Raw genomic sequence first — 17,817 nt, 5'->3', positions numbered from 1 at the left:
GACTCCTCTGCTTATATGATTACTGGCAACATAATGACCAGTGATGAGGGTTGGCTGACTCCTTCTGCTTATATGATTACTGGTAACATAATGACCAGTGATGAAGGTTGGCTGACTCCCTGCTTATATGATTACTGGTAACATAATTACCAGTGATGGAGGTTGGCTGACTCCCTCTGCTTATATGATTACTGGTAACATAATGACCAGTGATGGAGGTTGGCTGACTCCCTCTGCTGGTATGATTATTGGTAATCTAATTACCAGTAATGGACATTGGCTGACTCCCTCTGCTTATATGATTAATGGTAACATAATTCCCAATGATGGACGTTGGCTGACTCCCTCTGCTTATATGATTACTGGTAACCTAATTACCAGTGATGGACGTTGGCTGACTCCCTCTGCTTATATGATTACTGGTAAGATAATGACCAGCGATGGAGGTTGGCTGACTCCGTCTGCTTATATGATTACTGGCAACATAATGACCAGTGATGGAGGTTGGCTGACTCCCTCTGCTCGTATGATTACTGGGAATATAATTACCAATGATGGAGGTTGGCTGATTCTCTCTGCTTATATGATTACTGGTAACATAATGAACAGTGATGGAGATTGACAGACTCCCTCTGCTGGTATGATTATTGGCAACCTAATTACCAGTGATGGGCGTTGGCTGACTCCCTCTGCTTATATGATTACTGGTAACATAATTGCCAACTGACTCCCTCTGCTTATATGATTACTGGTAACACCCTAATAATGGGCGATTTCAACTACCCCACCATTAACTGGGAAAACTACTCATGTACCAACTCCTTCGCTCAACGCTTTCTGGAATTCATAAACTCCAATGCCCTGGATCAACTTATCCACACCCCCACCAGGGGCAACAATATCCTAGATCTAGTCATTACCAATATGAGTGACCGGTGTTCCACACCTGAAGTCAACGCCTCATTGGTCCGATCCGACCATAAGCTAATTACCCTAGATATCCACCATCCTGCTTCCATCCCCCATTAAGGAAACCATGGTAAAAAATTTCTCCAAAGCTAACTTCATGTTTTTTACGACAGAAGTGGTGAACTTCATGACACCCATGCAGATGGACAATACAGTTACGACTACTGAATCCTACACAATTGCACTTTATAAGCACCTACATGAGTGCATGGATCGTGCTATCCCAAACAGAACCAAGACACTATCCTCCAAAAAAAAGAAGCCAGTCTGGTGGTCCCCTGCCATAAACAAACTGTACAACAGAAGAAAGAAACTCTTGCAAAAGAGAGTAAAATCCCACGGGTGGAGGAAACTCCCTGGTCAGCCTCAGTAAGAAGCTGCGATCCCTGATAAAATCCTCCAAAGCTAGTTACAAAAACAAAATTGCCGCTGATTCTAAAGACAACCACAAAGCATTCTCTAGCTATGTCAAGAATCTCAATGGCAACACTCAGATCTGTTCTGAGTTACAGCACAATGGCACTAAATATACAGACCCAATTGATATTGCAAACATCCTGGCAGATAGGTTCAGTGCTAACTTTACCCCCCTCTCACCCCCTAAAGAGCGCATCTCTATACCGGAAGAATACAAAGTTCCTGTAATCATGGCTGCACAGGTAAAAACCACACCTGTGTCGCCTGTATAAAACCCGCTGTAGCGCGGCTTTGCGTGATTTTGTGCATAGCACGGCATCGAGCAGCGCTGCTTATTTGGGTTTGAGCCTTGGAACTGATCTAGTTCTCATAATAAACACCCTATTCCTACGCTAAAGCCTAGCACTTGCTCACTAAAGCAATTATATAAGTCAGCACTAAAAAATTAAAAGCACTACACCCTCACAAACTCCCCTTGAGTAACTTGTTCCCCATTGGCCCTTTTTTCAATTATAAAGGAATTCCCAATACTATTCTAGCATGTCCAAAGGTCAGTTGTCAATCTCCTCTCCGGTCCAGCTGGTGAACCTGGGAATCTTGAGGCAATGTTACAACTGCCTAATGTACACAGACAACCCTCTCTTCCTCCCAACAAATTCCAACACATGTGAGAGATGCAACCATATAGCCAAACTGGAGGCTAAGCTCTCTCAACTCAGTACTGGCGTAACCAGTCAGGAGGAGAAGGAAACCACACTCACTACAATTCCAGTCTCACATAGACCTACCACGACAGCAAACCAAACACATAAACACACAAAAACATACTTGGAGGCTCTAAATAAAAATCTGCCTAAGCAGCAGAGACCTCCAAAGCAGACACCCAAGCAACCGCTACCCCAAAACAAAACACGTGCAACACATAGCTCACAAAGCCAGTGTGCCGAACAGTCACAGCCCTTAAGGCTAAACAACACACCTGATACACTTGTAATAGGTGACTCTATCATCAGGCACACTGACGTCCCGCTCACCAGGCTGAACAAGGAGAAGGTCACGGTGAGCTGCCTATCGGGCGCCAGGATCCGCCACATAACACAAGCACTCAGGTCACTCCAAGGCAAGTACAAATATGACTCAGTCATTGTCCATGCTGGTGTGAATGACCTGAGAAGTACCTCCCTGGACTACATGAAAAGAGACATAGAGGAGCTCTCTGAGCATGTAGCCCAGGCCGGTATGACCCTGACCTTGAGTAGCATCTTACCCTCACCAAGAATGATGCCACAGTATGAAGACAAGATTATCAATTTCAACAATTGGCTTAAGTATTGGTGTCATTCAAAGGGGATCCAATGCCTGTCAGCCTGGGATGACATGCTCGACAAGCCACGATGCTTCGCTAGGTATGGCTTGCACCTGTCACCCCTGGGCTTTCGGATATTGGCAAAGGCTCTTGCTACCCCCATAGTGCCTTTTTTAGGCAAGGCTCAAAAGACAAACCCACCTCCATAGGTATCACAAGGGATAAGAAACTAAGAGTAATGCTACTCAATGCCATAAGTCTAAACCTCAAGATGCACGCACTCGAAACTCTCCTTAGCATGGAGAACATCGATATCTGTGCAGTAACAGAAACCTGGTTCAAGGCTCTCGAGAGCACCCCAGCACTACCAGGTTATACCTCATACCATGCTTTTCGGCCCCAAAACTTGGACCGAACCACAAAAGGAGGGGGAGTATCAATATTCGTCAAATATACCCACACCTCCAGGTTGGTGGCACATCACGAAGCATCAGAGACTATCCAATGTGCAACTAACAGTGGGTAAAACTGCCTTCCAGTTTATAGCCTGCTACAGACCACCCTCCCAAACCCAGGAACCCCACTCGGCCTTCCTGAGAACACTGGAAAATATGAAGGTCTCTCCAAACACCATTATATTGGGTGACTTCAACTACCCAACCACAGACTGGGAACATTACTCTAGCTCCAACACCCTAGCCCAAAGGTTCTTAGAATTTATAAACTCAAATGCTATGGAACAACTTGTTACCACTCCCACAAGAGGGGAAAACATACTGGACCTGATCATCACCAACATGGGGACTCTATGCTCCAGACCAGAGGTGTATCCCTCACTGGTAAGATCAGACCATAAACTAATCTCACTGGATATTCACATCCCGACCCCACCCCATGCCCAGAAAACCACAGTGAAAAACTTCTCTAAAGCAAATTTCACACTCCTCAAAACCGAGGTGGAATCCTTCAAAGCCCCCGGGCCTGTGGATAATACAGCCCAGACCACAAAATCCTTTATAAACGCATTCTATGAACACCTTCAGGAATGCATGGATCATGCAATCCCAAATAAAACCAAGACCCAATCCTCCAAAGGCAGACGTCCTGTCTGGTGGACCCCAGCCATAAACAAACTATACAATAGAAGGAGGAAGCTACTACATGACAGAGCAAAATCCCAAAAAGGGAAGGCATCTCTGATCAGTATTACCAAAAAACTACGGGCACTCATAAAATCGTCTAAGGCCAGCTTCGAGAGAAAAATTGCACAGGACACTAAGGATAATCACAAGGCTTTCTTTAGTTATGTTAGGAACCTGGGTGGGAATTCCCAGATATGCTCAGAATTAGTCCAAAATGACAAAAAATACACCAAACCCACAGACATTGCCAACATCCTAGCTGACAGGTTCAGCGCAAACTCCCCCCCCTCCCCACCAAAACGGCTAATATCTATCCCAGCAGAGTGCTGCCCCCCTGACATCTCAGATGCTCAGGTAAGAGCTGCCCTCTCCAAAGCAAGAAACACAGCATCAATGGGACCAGACGGTGTCCCGGGCTGCGTCCTACATGAACTCCAAGAAGAGCTAAACCCAAACCTAAAACTACTGTTCAATCTCAGCCTTACTACAGGATATGTACCCAAAGAGTGGCGTACAGCAACAGTGGTCCCTCTCCACAAAGGTGGTGCCTCAACGGATCCTGGGAACTATCGCCCCATAAGTCTCACTAGCTTGGTCTGCAAAGCTATGGAAAGGATCATCATGGACCTCATAAATAAAGATATTGGGGACCTACAGACACTGGATCCTACCCAGTTCGGCTTTGTTAAGGGCAGATCCTGCCTCTTAAACCTGGTCGATTTCTTTGAAACAGTCACCAAGGCCATTGACAAGGGGAAGGTGGTCCACACAGCCTACCTGGACCTTGCAAAAGCCTTCGATACAATACCCCACTCGGGCATTATAGATAAGCTCACCAGCTTAAATATAAACCCCTATGTCACTAGATGGGTTGCAAACTGGCTCAAGGACAGAACCCACATGGTTAGAATAGCTGGAGCCATGTCAGACTCCAAACCAGTTAAAAGTGGCATCCCACAAGGCTCAGTCTTGGGACCTCTCTTGTTCGGTATATATTTCTCGGAGGTACAGGCCAACATGAAAGGACTGTGGCTGACCAAGTTCACAGATGACTGCAAACTGGGCGCCATAATAGACTCTCCAGCCGACACAAGCATCCTCCAAAAGGGCCTCAAAGAAACAGACAACTGGTGCCAGAGCCATGGCCTCAAGCTAAACGCCAAAAAGTGTATAGTCATCCCCTTTGGCAAAAACAAAGTGCCCACAAATTACCACATAGGTGGTAATCCATTAAGTACAGAAGAAGTAATTAGGGACCTGGGGACCCAAGTTGATAGGAATCTCTCATTTGACAACCACGTGGCCAAAGTGGTTAGAAAAACATTTTATATAGCCCACCTAATCATGAAGGGATTCACATCTAGATCAGGGAGGTCATCGTGCCTCTTTACTCATCCCTCATCAGGCCCATAATTGAGTACAATGCCCCTTTTGGGATGTACCTTACCAGACACCTGCAGCAACTAGAAAGACCCCAAAAGTACCTCACCAAGAGGATCAAGGGGCTCAAACAGATGCCATATGCTGCCCGGTTAAAGAAACTCCAGCTCTACTCAGTGGCATACCGCCTGCTCAGAGGCGATCTGTGCCTGACGTATAAAACCATGTCCAACCCGGAATTAATGGATATGCTGCACCTCAGAAAATCCAAATCCCATCGAGCTACGCGCTCGAGGGACTTAAACCTCAGCACTGAAATAAATAGGACATGCTGGAGGGACAGATTCATAACCCAGAGGCTCCCTTCACTCTGGAATAAAATCCCAGTCCAGGTTAGGCAGAGTCCCTCATTGACTCTCTTCAAGAGGAATCTTGATGAGTGGATGGGAGATCGTAGGTTTACCCCGGGTATCACTTCTGTGTCACTGTTAGACAGAGGCACAGTATACTAACCTCGAAAAAGGGCATAGCAAAATTAATTTAAAATGGGTGGCGAAAGCCATACACACTCTGGCTAGGCTTATAAATGCCCTAGGGCAGATAGCCTAGTATGAACCTATGAACCTATGAACACTCTCCAAAGCCAAGAACACAGCATCCATGGGACCAGACAACATCCCAGGCTGCGTTCTACACAGACTACAGAACGAACTGGCACCCCACCTAAGTACCATGTTCAATCATAGCCTCACCTCAGGCTTTGTGCCTGCTGAATGGAGCTCAGCAACGGTTATCCCACTCTACAAGGGGGGAGCCACCACGGACCCCGGGAACTACCGCCCCATTAGCCTGCCGAGCCTGGTCTGCAAGGCCATGGAAAGTATCATCATGGAACTTATAAACAAAGACATTGGTCATCTCCAAACTCTGGATCCCACCCAGTTTGGGTTTGTAAAAGGCAGATCATCTCTCCTAAACCTGATAGACTTCTTTGAAGCAGTCGCCAAAGCTATAGACAGCCTATCTAGATCTTGCCAAGGCTTTCAACACTATCCCCCACTCTGGAATTATAGATAAACTCACTAAACTAGGTATAAATCCCTATGTCACAAGATGGGTTGCCAACTGGCTCACTGACAGAACCCACACTGTGAAAGTAGCAGACTCCAAATCTGACTTCAGACCAGTGACAAGTGGAGTACTACAGGGTTCAGTCCTGGGTCCTCTCCTGTTTGGAATCTACTTCTCTGAAGTACAGGCTAACACAGAAGGTCTTTGGCCAACAAAGTTCACAGATGACTGCAAACCAGGAGCCATAATCAAAACTCTTAAAGATGTGGACATCCTACAAAAGGGCCTCACTGAGACAGATGCCTGGTGTCAAAGCCATGGCCTCAAGCTCAATGCTAAAAAGTGCATTGTCATCCCCTTTGGTAAAAACTCTGCACCCATGAACTACAATATAGGCGGTAGTATATTTAACATTGAAAGTGTGATAAGAGACCTTGGGACACAGCTGGACAGTAATCTCTCCTTTGGTAATCACATCACCACAGTAGTCAGGAAATACTTCAACGTGGCACACCATCACAAAAGGTTTCTCATCCAGAAAAAAAGAGGTCATTGTTCCCCTCTACTCATCACTCATTAGACCCATTATAGAGTACAACGTCCCTTTTGGTATGTACCTCACAAGACATCTACAACAACTGGAAAGGCCGCAGAAATACCTCACAAAGAGGATTACTGGCCTCAAACAGATGCCCTACGCAGACCGTCTCAAAAAACTACAGCTTTACTCCATCGCATATCGCCTACTCAGAGGTGATCTCTGCCTAACATACAAAGCTATGTCAAACCCAGAGCTGTTGGACATGCTCCACTTAAAGAAATCCCAATTCCTCCGAGATACACGCTCTAGGGACCTAAACCTTGTCACCACAATAAACAGAACATGCCGGAGGGATAGATTCCTGTCCCAGAGACTTCCCATACTCTGGAATAAACTACCTATCAAAGCTCCTCATTAGCACTCTTCAAGAAAAATCTTGATGATTGGATGGGAAATAGGAAATTCACCCCGGGGATCACCTCTGTGGCTCTGCTCGACAGTGGCACAGGAAAATAATTTTCTTGGGTGGCAAAGGCCAAGGTACCTTTTTGGCTGGGCTTGTATAGGCCCCAGGGCCGATAGCCTAGTACCTACCTATGAATCTATGAACCTATGAACATAATTACCAGTGACAGAGGTTGGCTGACTCCCTCTGCTTATATTATTACTGGTAACATAATTACCAGTGATGGAGGTTGGCTGACTCCCTCTGCTTATATTATTACTGGTAACATAATTACCAGTGATGGAGGTTGGCTGACTAACTCTGCTTATATGATTACTGGTAGCATAATTACCAGTAATGGACGTTGGCTGACTCCCTCTGCTTATATAATTACTGGTAACCTAATTACCAGTAATGGATGTTGGCTGATTCCCTCTACTTGTATGATTACTGGTAACCTAATTACAACTGATGGAGGTTGGCTGACTCCCTCTGCTTATATGATTACTGGTAACATAATTCCCAATGATGGACGTTGGCTGACTCCCTCTGCTTATATGTTTACTGGCAACCTAATTACCAGTGATGGACGATGGCTGACTCCTTCTGCTTATACGATTACTGGTAACATAATGACCAGTGATGGAGGTTGGCTGACTCCCTCTGCTTATATGATTACTGGTAACATAATGACCAGTGATGGGGGTTGGCTGACTCCCTCTGCTTATATGATTACTGGTAACATAATGACCAGTGATGGGGGTTGGCTGACTCCCTCTGCTTATATTATTACTGGTAACATAATTACGAGTGATGGAGGTTGGCTGACTCCCTCTGCTTATATGATCACTGGTAACATAATGACCAGTGATGGAGGCTGGCTGACTCCCTCTGTTAGTATGATTACTGGTAACCTAATTACCAGTGATGGACGTTGGCTGACTCCCTCTGCTTATATGATTACTGGTAACATAATTATCAGTGATGGACGTTGGCTGACTCCCTCTCTGCTTATATGATTACTGGTAACATAATTACCAGCAATGGACGTTGGCTGACTCCCTCTGCTTATATGATTACTGGTAACATAATTACCAGTGATGGGTATTGGCTGACTACCTCTGCTGGTATGATTGCTGGTAACATAATTACCAGTGATGGAGGTTGGCTTACTCCCTTTGCTTATATGATTACTGGTAACCTAATTACCACTGATGGAGGGTGGCTGATTCCCTCTGCTTATATGATTACTGGTAACAATTACCAGTGATGGCGGTTGGCTGTCTCCCTCTGCTTATATGATTACTGGTAACATAATTACCAGTGATGGAGGTTGGCTGACTCCCTCTGCTTATATAATTACTGGTAACATAATTACCAGTGATGGAGGTTGGCTGACTCCCTCTGCTTACATGATTACTGGTAACATAATTAGCAGTGATGGAGGTTGGCTGACTCCCTCTGCTTACATGATTACTGGTAACATAATTACCAGTGATGGAGGCTGGCTGGCTCCCTCTGCTTATATGATCACTGTTAACATAATTACCAGTGATGGAGGTTGGCTGACTCCCTCTGCTTATATGATTACTGGTAACATAATTACCAGTGATGGAGGTTGGCTGACTCCCTCTGCTTATATGGTTACTGGTAACATAATTACCACTGATGGACGTTGGCTGGCTCCCTCTGCTTATATGATCACTGTTAACATAATTAGCAGTGATGGAGGTTGGCTGACTCCCTCTGCTTATATGATTACTGGTAACATAATTACCAGTGATGGAGGTTGGCTGACTCCCTCTGCTTATATGACTACTGGTAACATAATTACCAGTGATTGAGGTTGGCTGATTCCCTCTGCTTACATGATTACTGGTAAGATAATTACCAGTGATGGAGGTTGGCTGACTCCCTCTGCTTACATGACTACTGGTAACATAATTACCAGTGATGGAGGTTGGCTGACTGCCTCTGCTTACATGATTACTGGTAACATAATTAGCAGTGATGGAGGTTGGCTGTCTCCCTCTGCTTACATGATTACTGGTAACATAATTACCAGTGATGGAGGTTGGCTGTCTCCCTCTGCTTATATGATTACTGGTAACATAATTAGCAGTGATGGAGGTTAGCTGAAGAATGAGCCGACCAAAGAACAGTAAACACTGCAGAAATTCTTCATAGATAATGCAGTCTCTATTTGGATGCCCTCCACAGCCAGCATGCAGGCTTATTATGCACTTGTGGAATGTGATATTCATATAAATATTTTTTCTGAACAGTTCTCATTCTATTTGGAGGGGAATAAAAATGTCTGCAGACCGGGGAGGTCCTGATGATGTATACAACAACAGAAACTGGTTCAGAAAAAATGGATTACTAGAAAATGCTTGGTAGCAAGTACATATGTAATTGTCCGATTACTATTTCTTTCATAATCTCAGTGAAGAAGAGTCAACATGAAAATCGTGGCCCAACTACCAGCCTTTCAGCTAGAGCAGCAGAAGTAATCTGAAAGAACAGTTGTATAAAATCTTACCATAACCATAGACGTCCTTCTCTTCATGTTGCAGTATTCGTAACATGAGGGATTCCTTACCTAGGCAACCCGAACGTCCAGTCAGTATACAAAAGATTTAAACAACTGCAAGCTACATGCAGCATTGCACATAGGCTAGCAGCCAATGTAGGCCATAAAACTGTTGTCTGCACATACCATCCTCGGAAGTGAATGCCCCAGTCACAGCACCAGCCCAAGGATATGAGGTAGAAGCAAAATATCATCCAAAGAAAAGCATGAACCAAGGGGGAAGGAGGGTGGGAAGGAATACTGCAACATGGAAGAAAAGGACCATTTATGGTTATGGTAAGATTTTACACAACTATTCTATACCCTTCTATTCCCATATTGCAATATTCATATCATGAGACAGAGTGCCAAAGCTCATGAAAGGGAAAGGGAGGTTGGAGCAGAGGAAGTCTCCATGAAGCCATGCAGGATTGCCCTGGCAATGCCGGGTCTGTATTAGCACTTCGAAAGCACAGGTCAGCATATGCCTGTTCGCCGACCAATAAAGAGCAAACTGTCATTTCCATGAACAGCCACTACAGTGAATTTTTTCCTTGGGGGAAAAAAAATCACTTGGCCATCGTTGTGGATTTGTCATTTTCCCCACTGTAGTGCGATCTTGGAGTTGGCATATTTAGTGGGGGGGGGGGGTATGGGAGCGATGATGGGTTTGTAATCCTGTGTCGTTTCTGCTTGGCCAAGCAATTTTTTCCCCTAGGAAAAAATTTGCTGAAGTGGCCACTCGCAGAAGTGACAGTTTGGTGTTTATTGGTTGGCGAACAGGCGTTCGCTGACTTGTGCTTTTAATGTGCTAATACAGACCTGGCAAAGCCTGCTCTGGATATGGAGATAGTATCCAGCTTGTACTGCTTGGTGAAAGTGTGGACAGAAGACCATGTAGCTGCCACCAAAATAGAGGTAGTGTCCAAACCTTTGAAGAAGGCCCCAGATAAAGCCCTAGAGGAGTGAGCTTTTACTGAGAAAGAGAGTTTTTCCATGGAAAAAATAAATGAAGGAAATGGCCTTAGAGATCCAAGTAAAAATAGTCTGTTTAGACAGAGGTTTTCCCAGGGCCCTGAGATGAGAGGAAACAAACAGTTGCTCTGATTTCCTAATGGACTTGGTCTTGTGTACGTAAAATCTGAGTTGTCTATGTACATCCAAGATATGCAGCACCCTTTCACTACAATTCTGAGGGGAAGGAACGAAAATTGGTAAATTAATAAACTGGTTAAGGGACAAATCATTAACCACTTTAGACATGAAGGAGGGGTTAATGTGGAGAGAGACCCTATCCTTGTGGAAAATGACAAAAGGGTGAGAAACCATTAAGGCTTGAAGTTCGGACTCTTCTAGCAGAAGTGATGGCTACCAACAAAACAGTCTTCCATGTGCAATGCTTCAAAGAAGCTGAGACTGCAGGCTCAAAGGCAGCTTGAGTAAGCTTTTCCAGTACAAAATTCAAATTCCAAGGGGTGAGGGAACAGGTTTCCTGGGAGGACTGACATGAAGGATGCATTTAAGAAAAAGCTTAACCTCTAGCCTGGAAGCTAAAGGAGGAGATAGAGGCAGACATGCAGAAATGGCGGATAATTGGGCCTTAACAGAAGAATAAGCCAATCCAGCCTTAAGTAGCTCATAAAAATACAAGAGAACTAGGGGAATATCCACTGAAAATGGATGTAGCTGTTTCTTAAGACACCAGATGGAGAACCTCTGCCATTTGGATAAGTAAGATCTCCTACTATTGGGTTTCCTGGCCTCTTGCAGGACTAGAAGCACGTCCTCAGAAAAAAAGTGTCAAAAGGGATCAGAAACCTATCACCCACAGAGTCAGATTTAGGGTTGCTAGATGTGGATGAATAAGAGATCCCTTGCCTTGTGTGAGAAGATCTACCCTGTGAGGTAACTTGTGATGACTGCCCTTGGCTAGTTGCAGAAGAAGAAGAAGAGGGGAAAAAAGAGGGGCATCAACAAGGTTTTTGGTTTGTTCTGCTGAATTTTCAGCAGAACTTTCTGAATGAGTGGGAAGGGGGAAATGTATAAAGAAACAACCCCTTCCATGAGACAGAGAGCGTCTACCTTCCAAATCAGAGGACCTGAAACTCTGGCACAAAATTTTGGAAGTTGTCTGTTCAGGAGGAGGCAAACAGATCTATTTGAGAAGCACCCAACCAGTGACGAACGTCCAGAAACACATCCCTGTGAAGCATCCACACATGGGCTTGTGTCATGGACCTGCTTAAAGTGTCTGGCATAACATTTTGAGCTGAAGGAATGTAAACAGCTACTAAAGTGAAATCTGCTTGAGAAGCAATCTGCCAAGCCGGAAGGGACAGCTTGAAAAGCAGGTATGACTTTGTCCCCCCTGCTTCTTCACATACCAAAGGACTGTGCTGTTATCTGTGAACAGTTTCAGGGGACCTGGGTAAAGAGAAGAGTGGAAAGCTTGTAGAGCAAGAATCAAAACCCTCATCTCTTTGATGTTGATATGCTGTTTCCTTATAGATGGAGGCCACAGGCATTGAACTTTCAAATTTCCCAACTTCGCTCCCCACCCCAGGACCAAAGCATCTGTAAAGAGCTCCTGCACAGCATGAGGAGGCTGTAGATGAAAGTCTGGATTCAGATATATTTGTTGAATCCACCACTGTAATTCTTTCTTCAGACAAGGGAGAAGAGGTAGAACAAACTCCAGAGGATGAACATGCTGGGATCAGAGAGATTTCAGTCTGGCTAAGGGTAACATGGGAATAAAAGACGCCATGAACCCTAGCATTCTGAGAAACTCTCTGGCTGTGAATGAAGTTAGAGGAAGCAACTGATGGAAATAGGTCAGAAGAGACTGCAGTTTTTGCAGGGGAAGAAAAGCCACTATGAGTTCCTGTCCTTATCCTGAAACATAGGAAAACCTGATCCTGAGAAGGGCTGAGGAAGGACTTGTTATAGTTGACAGTGAACTCTAGGCTTTGTAGCAAGGAGATGGTAGTATGAATATTCCTTAGCAGAGTGTCTAGATGGTCTGCTTGACTAGCAGGTCATCCAGGTAAGGGTAAATGAGAAGTCTGTGAAGTCTTCAAAAGGCAATGACAGGAGCCAAACATTTTGTGAATACCCTTGGTGTCATGCAGAGTCCAAAGGGCAAAGCACAGAACTGAAAATGAGATAAAGCAACAGAAAAGGGTAAGAATTTCCTGAACAAAGGGTGAATCGAAATATGAAGATATGCATCTGATATCTAGAGAAACCAAAAAAGGTTGAGATAGCAAGAGAGGGAACAAGGCTTGGAGGGTGAGCACATCTTCAACTTTGGCCTTCATGGCCATTAAGTACCAAACTCATATGTCTAAGTATGTTTTGGCCCTGCTTTCTCAGGCTTCATTGCTGCTGACAGACCTTCCAGACTCTTTTTTTTTGTAGAAAAATGTTTAGTTGAGACAAGTCTAATATGGATCTCCATGGACCATCTTTTCTAGGGACTAGAAACATCCTGGAATAAAACCCTTTTTCCTCTTTGCAGAGGGAGAACTTCCTAAATGGTCCCCGTGAGGTCAGGTCTTGAACTATATGATGGAAATGGATAAGCTGGTCTCCAGGGGGTTGAGGAATGCTTATGAAAGGAAGGATGGATTTCCAAACCATGCAGTAATCATTCTGGACAATAAAATTGGCCCATTTGTCTGTGGTTATGTTTGTCCATGCAGAAAGTGAGAAGGGTGCCGGGAATACTGGAGAGTCTGGGCAGGTAGCCACAAACTACCTGGTGTGATAGGAAAGTGAGGCTTCTGAGAACTGGCTGGTGGAGTTCTGGAAGAGCTCTGTCTTGGGTATCCATTTCTTGGAAGAGGAAGGAGGGGTATGTTTTTTTTATCCTCACAAAATGTGGACTGGAAGGGTAATTCCTATGATACTTAGGAACGGGGAACACAAAAATGTGCTTAAGTTCCTGGAATTCTTTTCCTTTTTCTTGAAGGGATCTGAAAAGGGTAGCAGCATTAGCACCAAAAAGGCCAGAATTGTCAAGAGGTGCATCCATAACTTTTGCCTTGATATAATAAGGCAAGGGCTATAATCTTAGCCAAGAATATCTCCTAAGGACAGATCCAGATGCAGTTGATCTGACAGATACTCCAAGCTGCATCATTACTGCAATTTATGGAGTGACGAGTAACTTGGGAAGAGGCAGTCAAAAGGGAAGAAAGTTGTGCCTTGGGTGCAGAGTATGAAAGGTCTGTCAAGCAGCTGTGAAGCCTGAGAAAGCATGGCCAAAACTTACTTGGATATATGAGTTTGGTAGTTAATGGCCCTGAAGGCCAACGCTGAAGATGCATAGACTTTTTTTATCTAGCCTCGCCATCATCTTACTATCTTTATCACAGGAAGGAGAGAAGTGGAATTCAAAAACCTGGAAGGACTATCCACACACACTGAGATAACAGCGGGATCTGCAGAAGGACATTTGAAAAGATATTTGCTGTCCTCCAGGACCTTGTAAAACCTATCCGGCCTTTTTGGGGCAGGTTCTGAGTCAGGACTTTTGGAAGCTGACAGGAAAGCATCCTGGAGAGGAGACGGGGAAGGAGAGCCTGTCTGTAAGAGATTGTAGTACCTCTTCTGTACTTCTGAAATTTGGGAACTTTCCCATTTGAAAAATCTCTCATTATGGAAACTTGTCTCCCCAAAAGAGATATCTTCCTCAAGGGAATCATCACTATTTGAATCTACTTCAGGGGAAGCATAACCCAAGGGAGATTCCATTTGCGTTTAATAAGCAAGAGACTCATCTGAAGATGAAACTTCTTCAGAGGGTTCCTGTTCCAAAACAGAACTGCTAGGCAAAGGAGAAGGGGGAGAACTGGAGTAGGAGGTAAAGCAGAGGTAGGTCTTAAGGCTAGAAAGGCATTAAGAATTCCCCGAGAGATAGCTTGCCTGTCTGGGGAAGGATTCTGTGAAAAAGAAATATGTTTTTGTTTCTTTCTAAGAGGAGGAGCTACCCTTGACAGGGATGGAGGGACCGATGTAGGCCTAGGATGCCACACAGACATCGAACTGTCTTCAGCAGCTAAGCAAGGAGAAGTAGTGCGAGGGGCATCCAAAGAAGTGAGCCGTGGTTCTCCCTTACCATCCTGAATGGACGTCTGTGAAACCTCTGTGGACGTGCTCATGGTACTCTCCCTAGCGGCCTCTGAACTAGTACCCAGTGCAGAAAGAGAACCAGCCACTGTACAGATCTCCGGGCCTTCAGTGGTCTCAAGAGGGACATCGGGATTCAGAAGCGCAGCCAAAGATTCAGGGCCTAATCTTTTTTACCTTCTTCTTCAGATGCTGACCGGAAGGATCTGACAGACCCTCCATTGCAAGTGCTAGTCACTTTAGTCTCTGATTCTCGAGGTAAATGTTCAGGAGAGAAAGACAACTGCAGAGCATCTTAGGGACAAACCCCTGACAAATCGCACAAGCCTTTTACTTGTGAGCGGACCTCAGACAAAACAAACACTGATCACGGTTACCTTTGTGTGGAATTTGTCTACAACAATGGCACTTGCCTTTCTTGAATGACATTGACCTCAGAAAACATGCAGTAGCAAAAGAACACAATAAAATTCCCCAACAGGGCACTTATCTGAAACAGCAATCACTTGATGATCAGATGAAGGGGAGAAGATGATGTATGGACTGACGGCAGAGAAGTTCTGAGGATGGTATGTGCACACATCACTTTTACGGCCTACATTGGCTGCTAGCCTACATGCAACGTCGCATGTACCTTGCAGTAGTTTAAATATTTTGTATACTGGCCATACATTCGAGTCGCCTAGGTTGGGAAACCCTCATGTTATGAATACTGCAACATGGGAATAGAAGGACATCTGCCAAATTAAAATGAGAACTGATACAGCAACACAGCACAAACTACCATTTATGAAATACATGGAAAGGGAAATCCATCTAGATATGGGTCTGGATTCCAAGGACTTCTATGTGCTCATAAAACACAATGCACATGTTCCTGCACATCTGTCTCCATTCATTAACTGTACTTGGCACGTGACAGTAACAACATCCAACATGTTAGTTCAAACTGCACAAACCCTTATTTCCCCTGGAACAATCCAAGCAGTGCTCATCATACTGAGTTCTTAACATACACCCAGCTAGGTCCTCAGTATAAATGATGCACAGCAGTGTATCCCTTTGCTAGAAAACAGCATGCAGCAGGAGTCATTTCCTGATGATGCAACCTCAACGTATGAACATCCCATCATTCTCCCTGAAAGGCAGCCTTACAGAAAACTTGATAGGTTATAAGGAGAGGCTACCTAACTGAAACTGCTTCCAAGCATTAATGTAGGACTCCATGAGCTACGTGCCACCTGACACCTCTGCTAACTACTATACTCTCTCTCAGGACTTGTAGTCTGAAGTAAACAAGCTATGGCTTTTGATTGAAGTTCAGTTAACAAGAAATGTTTGTCATGTTCTGTGAATAAAACAGAGGGTGCATTTTCAGATATGCTGATTAGTACTTTACCTGAATCTTTGGTTGTCTTTTTTGTAGGGACTGAACAAGAGGAATGCCATATGCCAAAGTTTTTCCTGTAAAAAAAATACAAAAAACAAAGGGAGTATGGATTAACAATGGTGAGTATACCTGCGTAAACGTTTACTAAAGAAGGAAAAAGCTACTATGACTTATGCACTCCATGTTGCAAAAAATGGCAGCATCAAGACTAACTTAAATATATTTGCATGGCTATGTAGCACAGTACACTCTACAAAAATATGTTTTATCTCCAGACATTTAAACAATTGAAAACAGTCATGAATTAACTCAGACAGCTGCCATGCACAGATAAGGAAGCATTTGAAGCAACCTTTCATTCACTACTTTGTCAAGTCATTCATTCACATCATTCCATCAAGCAAAGGGATGTGTCTAACTGTGACCACAAATAAATCACGGTAATCCACAAAATTGTGTCTCATCAGAGTTAGCTTGTGATACTGAATTCTAAAAAGCAACTCCAGTATTTCACCAGGAGGATGACAATATAAGAAATATGCCTAGATATCTGTAGTTATCTTACTCGGTTTGAACCTTTAAAGGGGAAGTACTCCCTAAACACAAAATTTCCCCTATCCCCAGAGAGTATTTTCCTAAAAAGCATGATTTAATAGTTTCTTCCCTTCAGTGGCACTTCTATCCTAGTCACCTTTTCAATACATATCATACCAGGTCTGAATGAAATCTCATGATAAAGCGTCTCCTTGGTTATTTTGTCATCTTAGCCATCTCCCACGTGAGACAGCACTGCATGTAGGCAGCCCTCCAACTCCTTACATACAGGACTGCTAGGTTCTTTGCACCATATACCTCCAGGTGGGAAGGGGCAGGAGCCCTCCAACTCCTTACATACAGGATTGCTGGGTTCTTTGAACCACGTACCTCCAAGTGGGAAGGGGCGGGAGCCCTCCAACTCCTTACATACAAGACTGCTGGGTTCTTTGAACCACGTACATCCAAGTGGGAATGGGAAGGAGCCCTCCAACTCCTTACATACAGGATTGCTGGGATCTTTGCACCACGTACCTCCAGATGGGAAGGGGCAGGAGCCCTACAACTTCTTACATACAGGATTGCTGGGCTCCTTGAACCATGTACCTCTAGGTGGGAAGGGGCCAGGTCAGGAGCTGTCATACGGCTGCTCGTAATGTTTTTTTCCCCTAGTCCTACCCTCCCAGAATGTCGATGCTACATTTGTAGGCTGGATTTGAAATGACAAACAGAACTCCTGAGGCAGTGAGCACCCTGGACCCTAAAGCCACCTTGTTAACCTGGTCATTGCACATGCCCAACTTGACAATGATTCCAGATCATGGTTCTACCAGAGTTTATCAAACAAGCTGCACAAATCTGCACTGTTTCTTCCCACTCCCAGCATAGGCATGCCCACCTACCCTGCCACGTCTGTC

At 44.5% G+C, this 17,817-nt stretch overlaps 1 protein-coding gene across 1 annotated transcript in view; it reads right to left on the bottom strand.

Moving 5' to 3' along the window:
- Positions 1-17,817, bottom strand: part of DDX31 (DEAD-box helicase 31) — a 2,738,529-nt gene that overhangs the window by 1,869,088 nt on the left and 851,624 nt on the right. Inside the window, exon 6 of the mRNA XM_044057921.1 lies at positions 16,376-16,440. Coding sequence (XP_043913856.1) covers positions 16,376-16,440 — 65 coding nt within the window. The remainder of the gene's footprint in view (positions 1-16,375; positions 16,441-17,817) is intronic.

Source organism: Protopterus annectens, chromosome 16.part0, assembly GCF_019279795.1.
Source record: "Protopterus annectens isolate FY-2018-M chromosome 16.part0, PAN1.0, whole genome shotgun sequence".
Taxonomy (NCBI): domain Eukaryota; kingdom Metazoa; phylum Chordata; order Ceratodontiformes; family Protopteridae; genus Protopterus; species Protopterus annectens.
The sequence above is the reverse complement of the archived record's forward strand: the minus strand, read 5'-3'. Positions and strand labels throughout refer to the sequence as shown.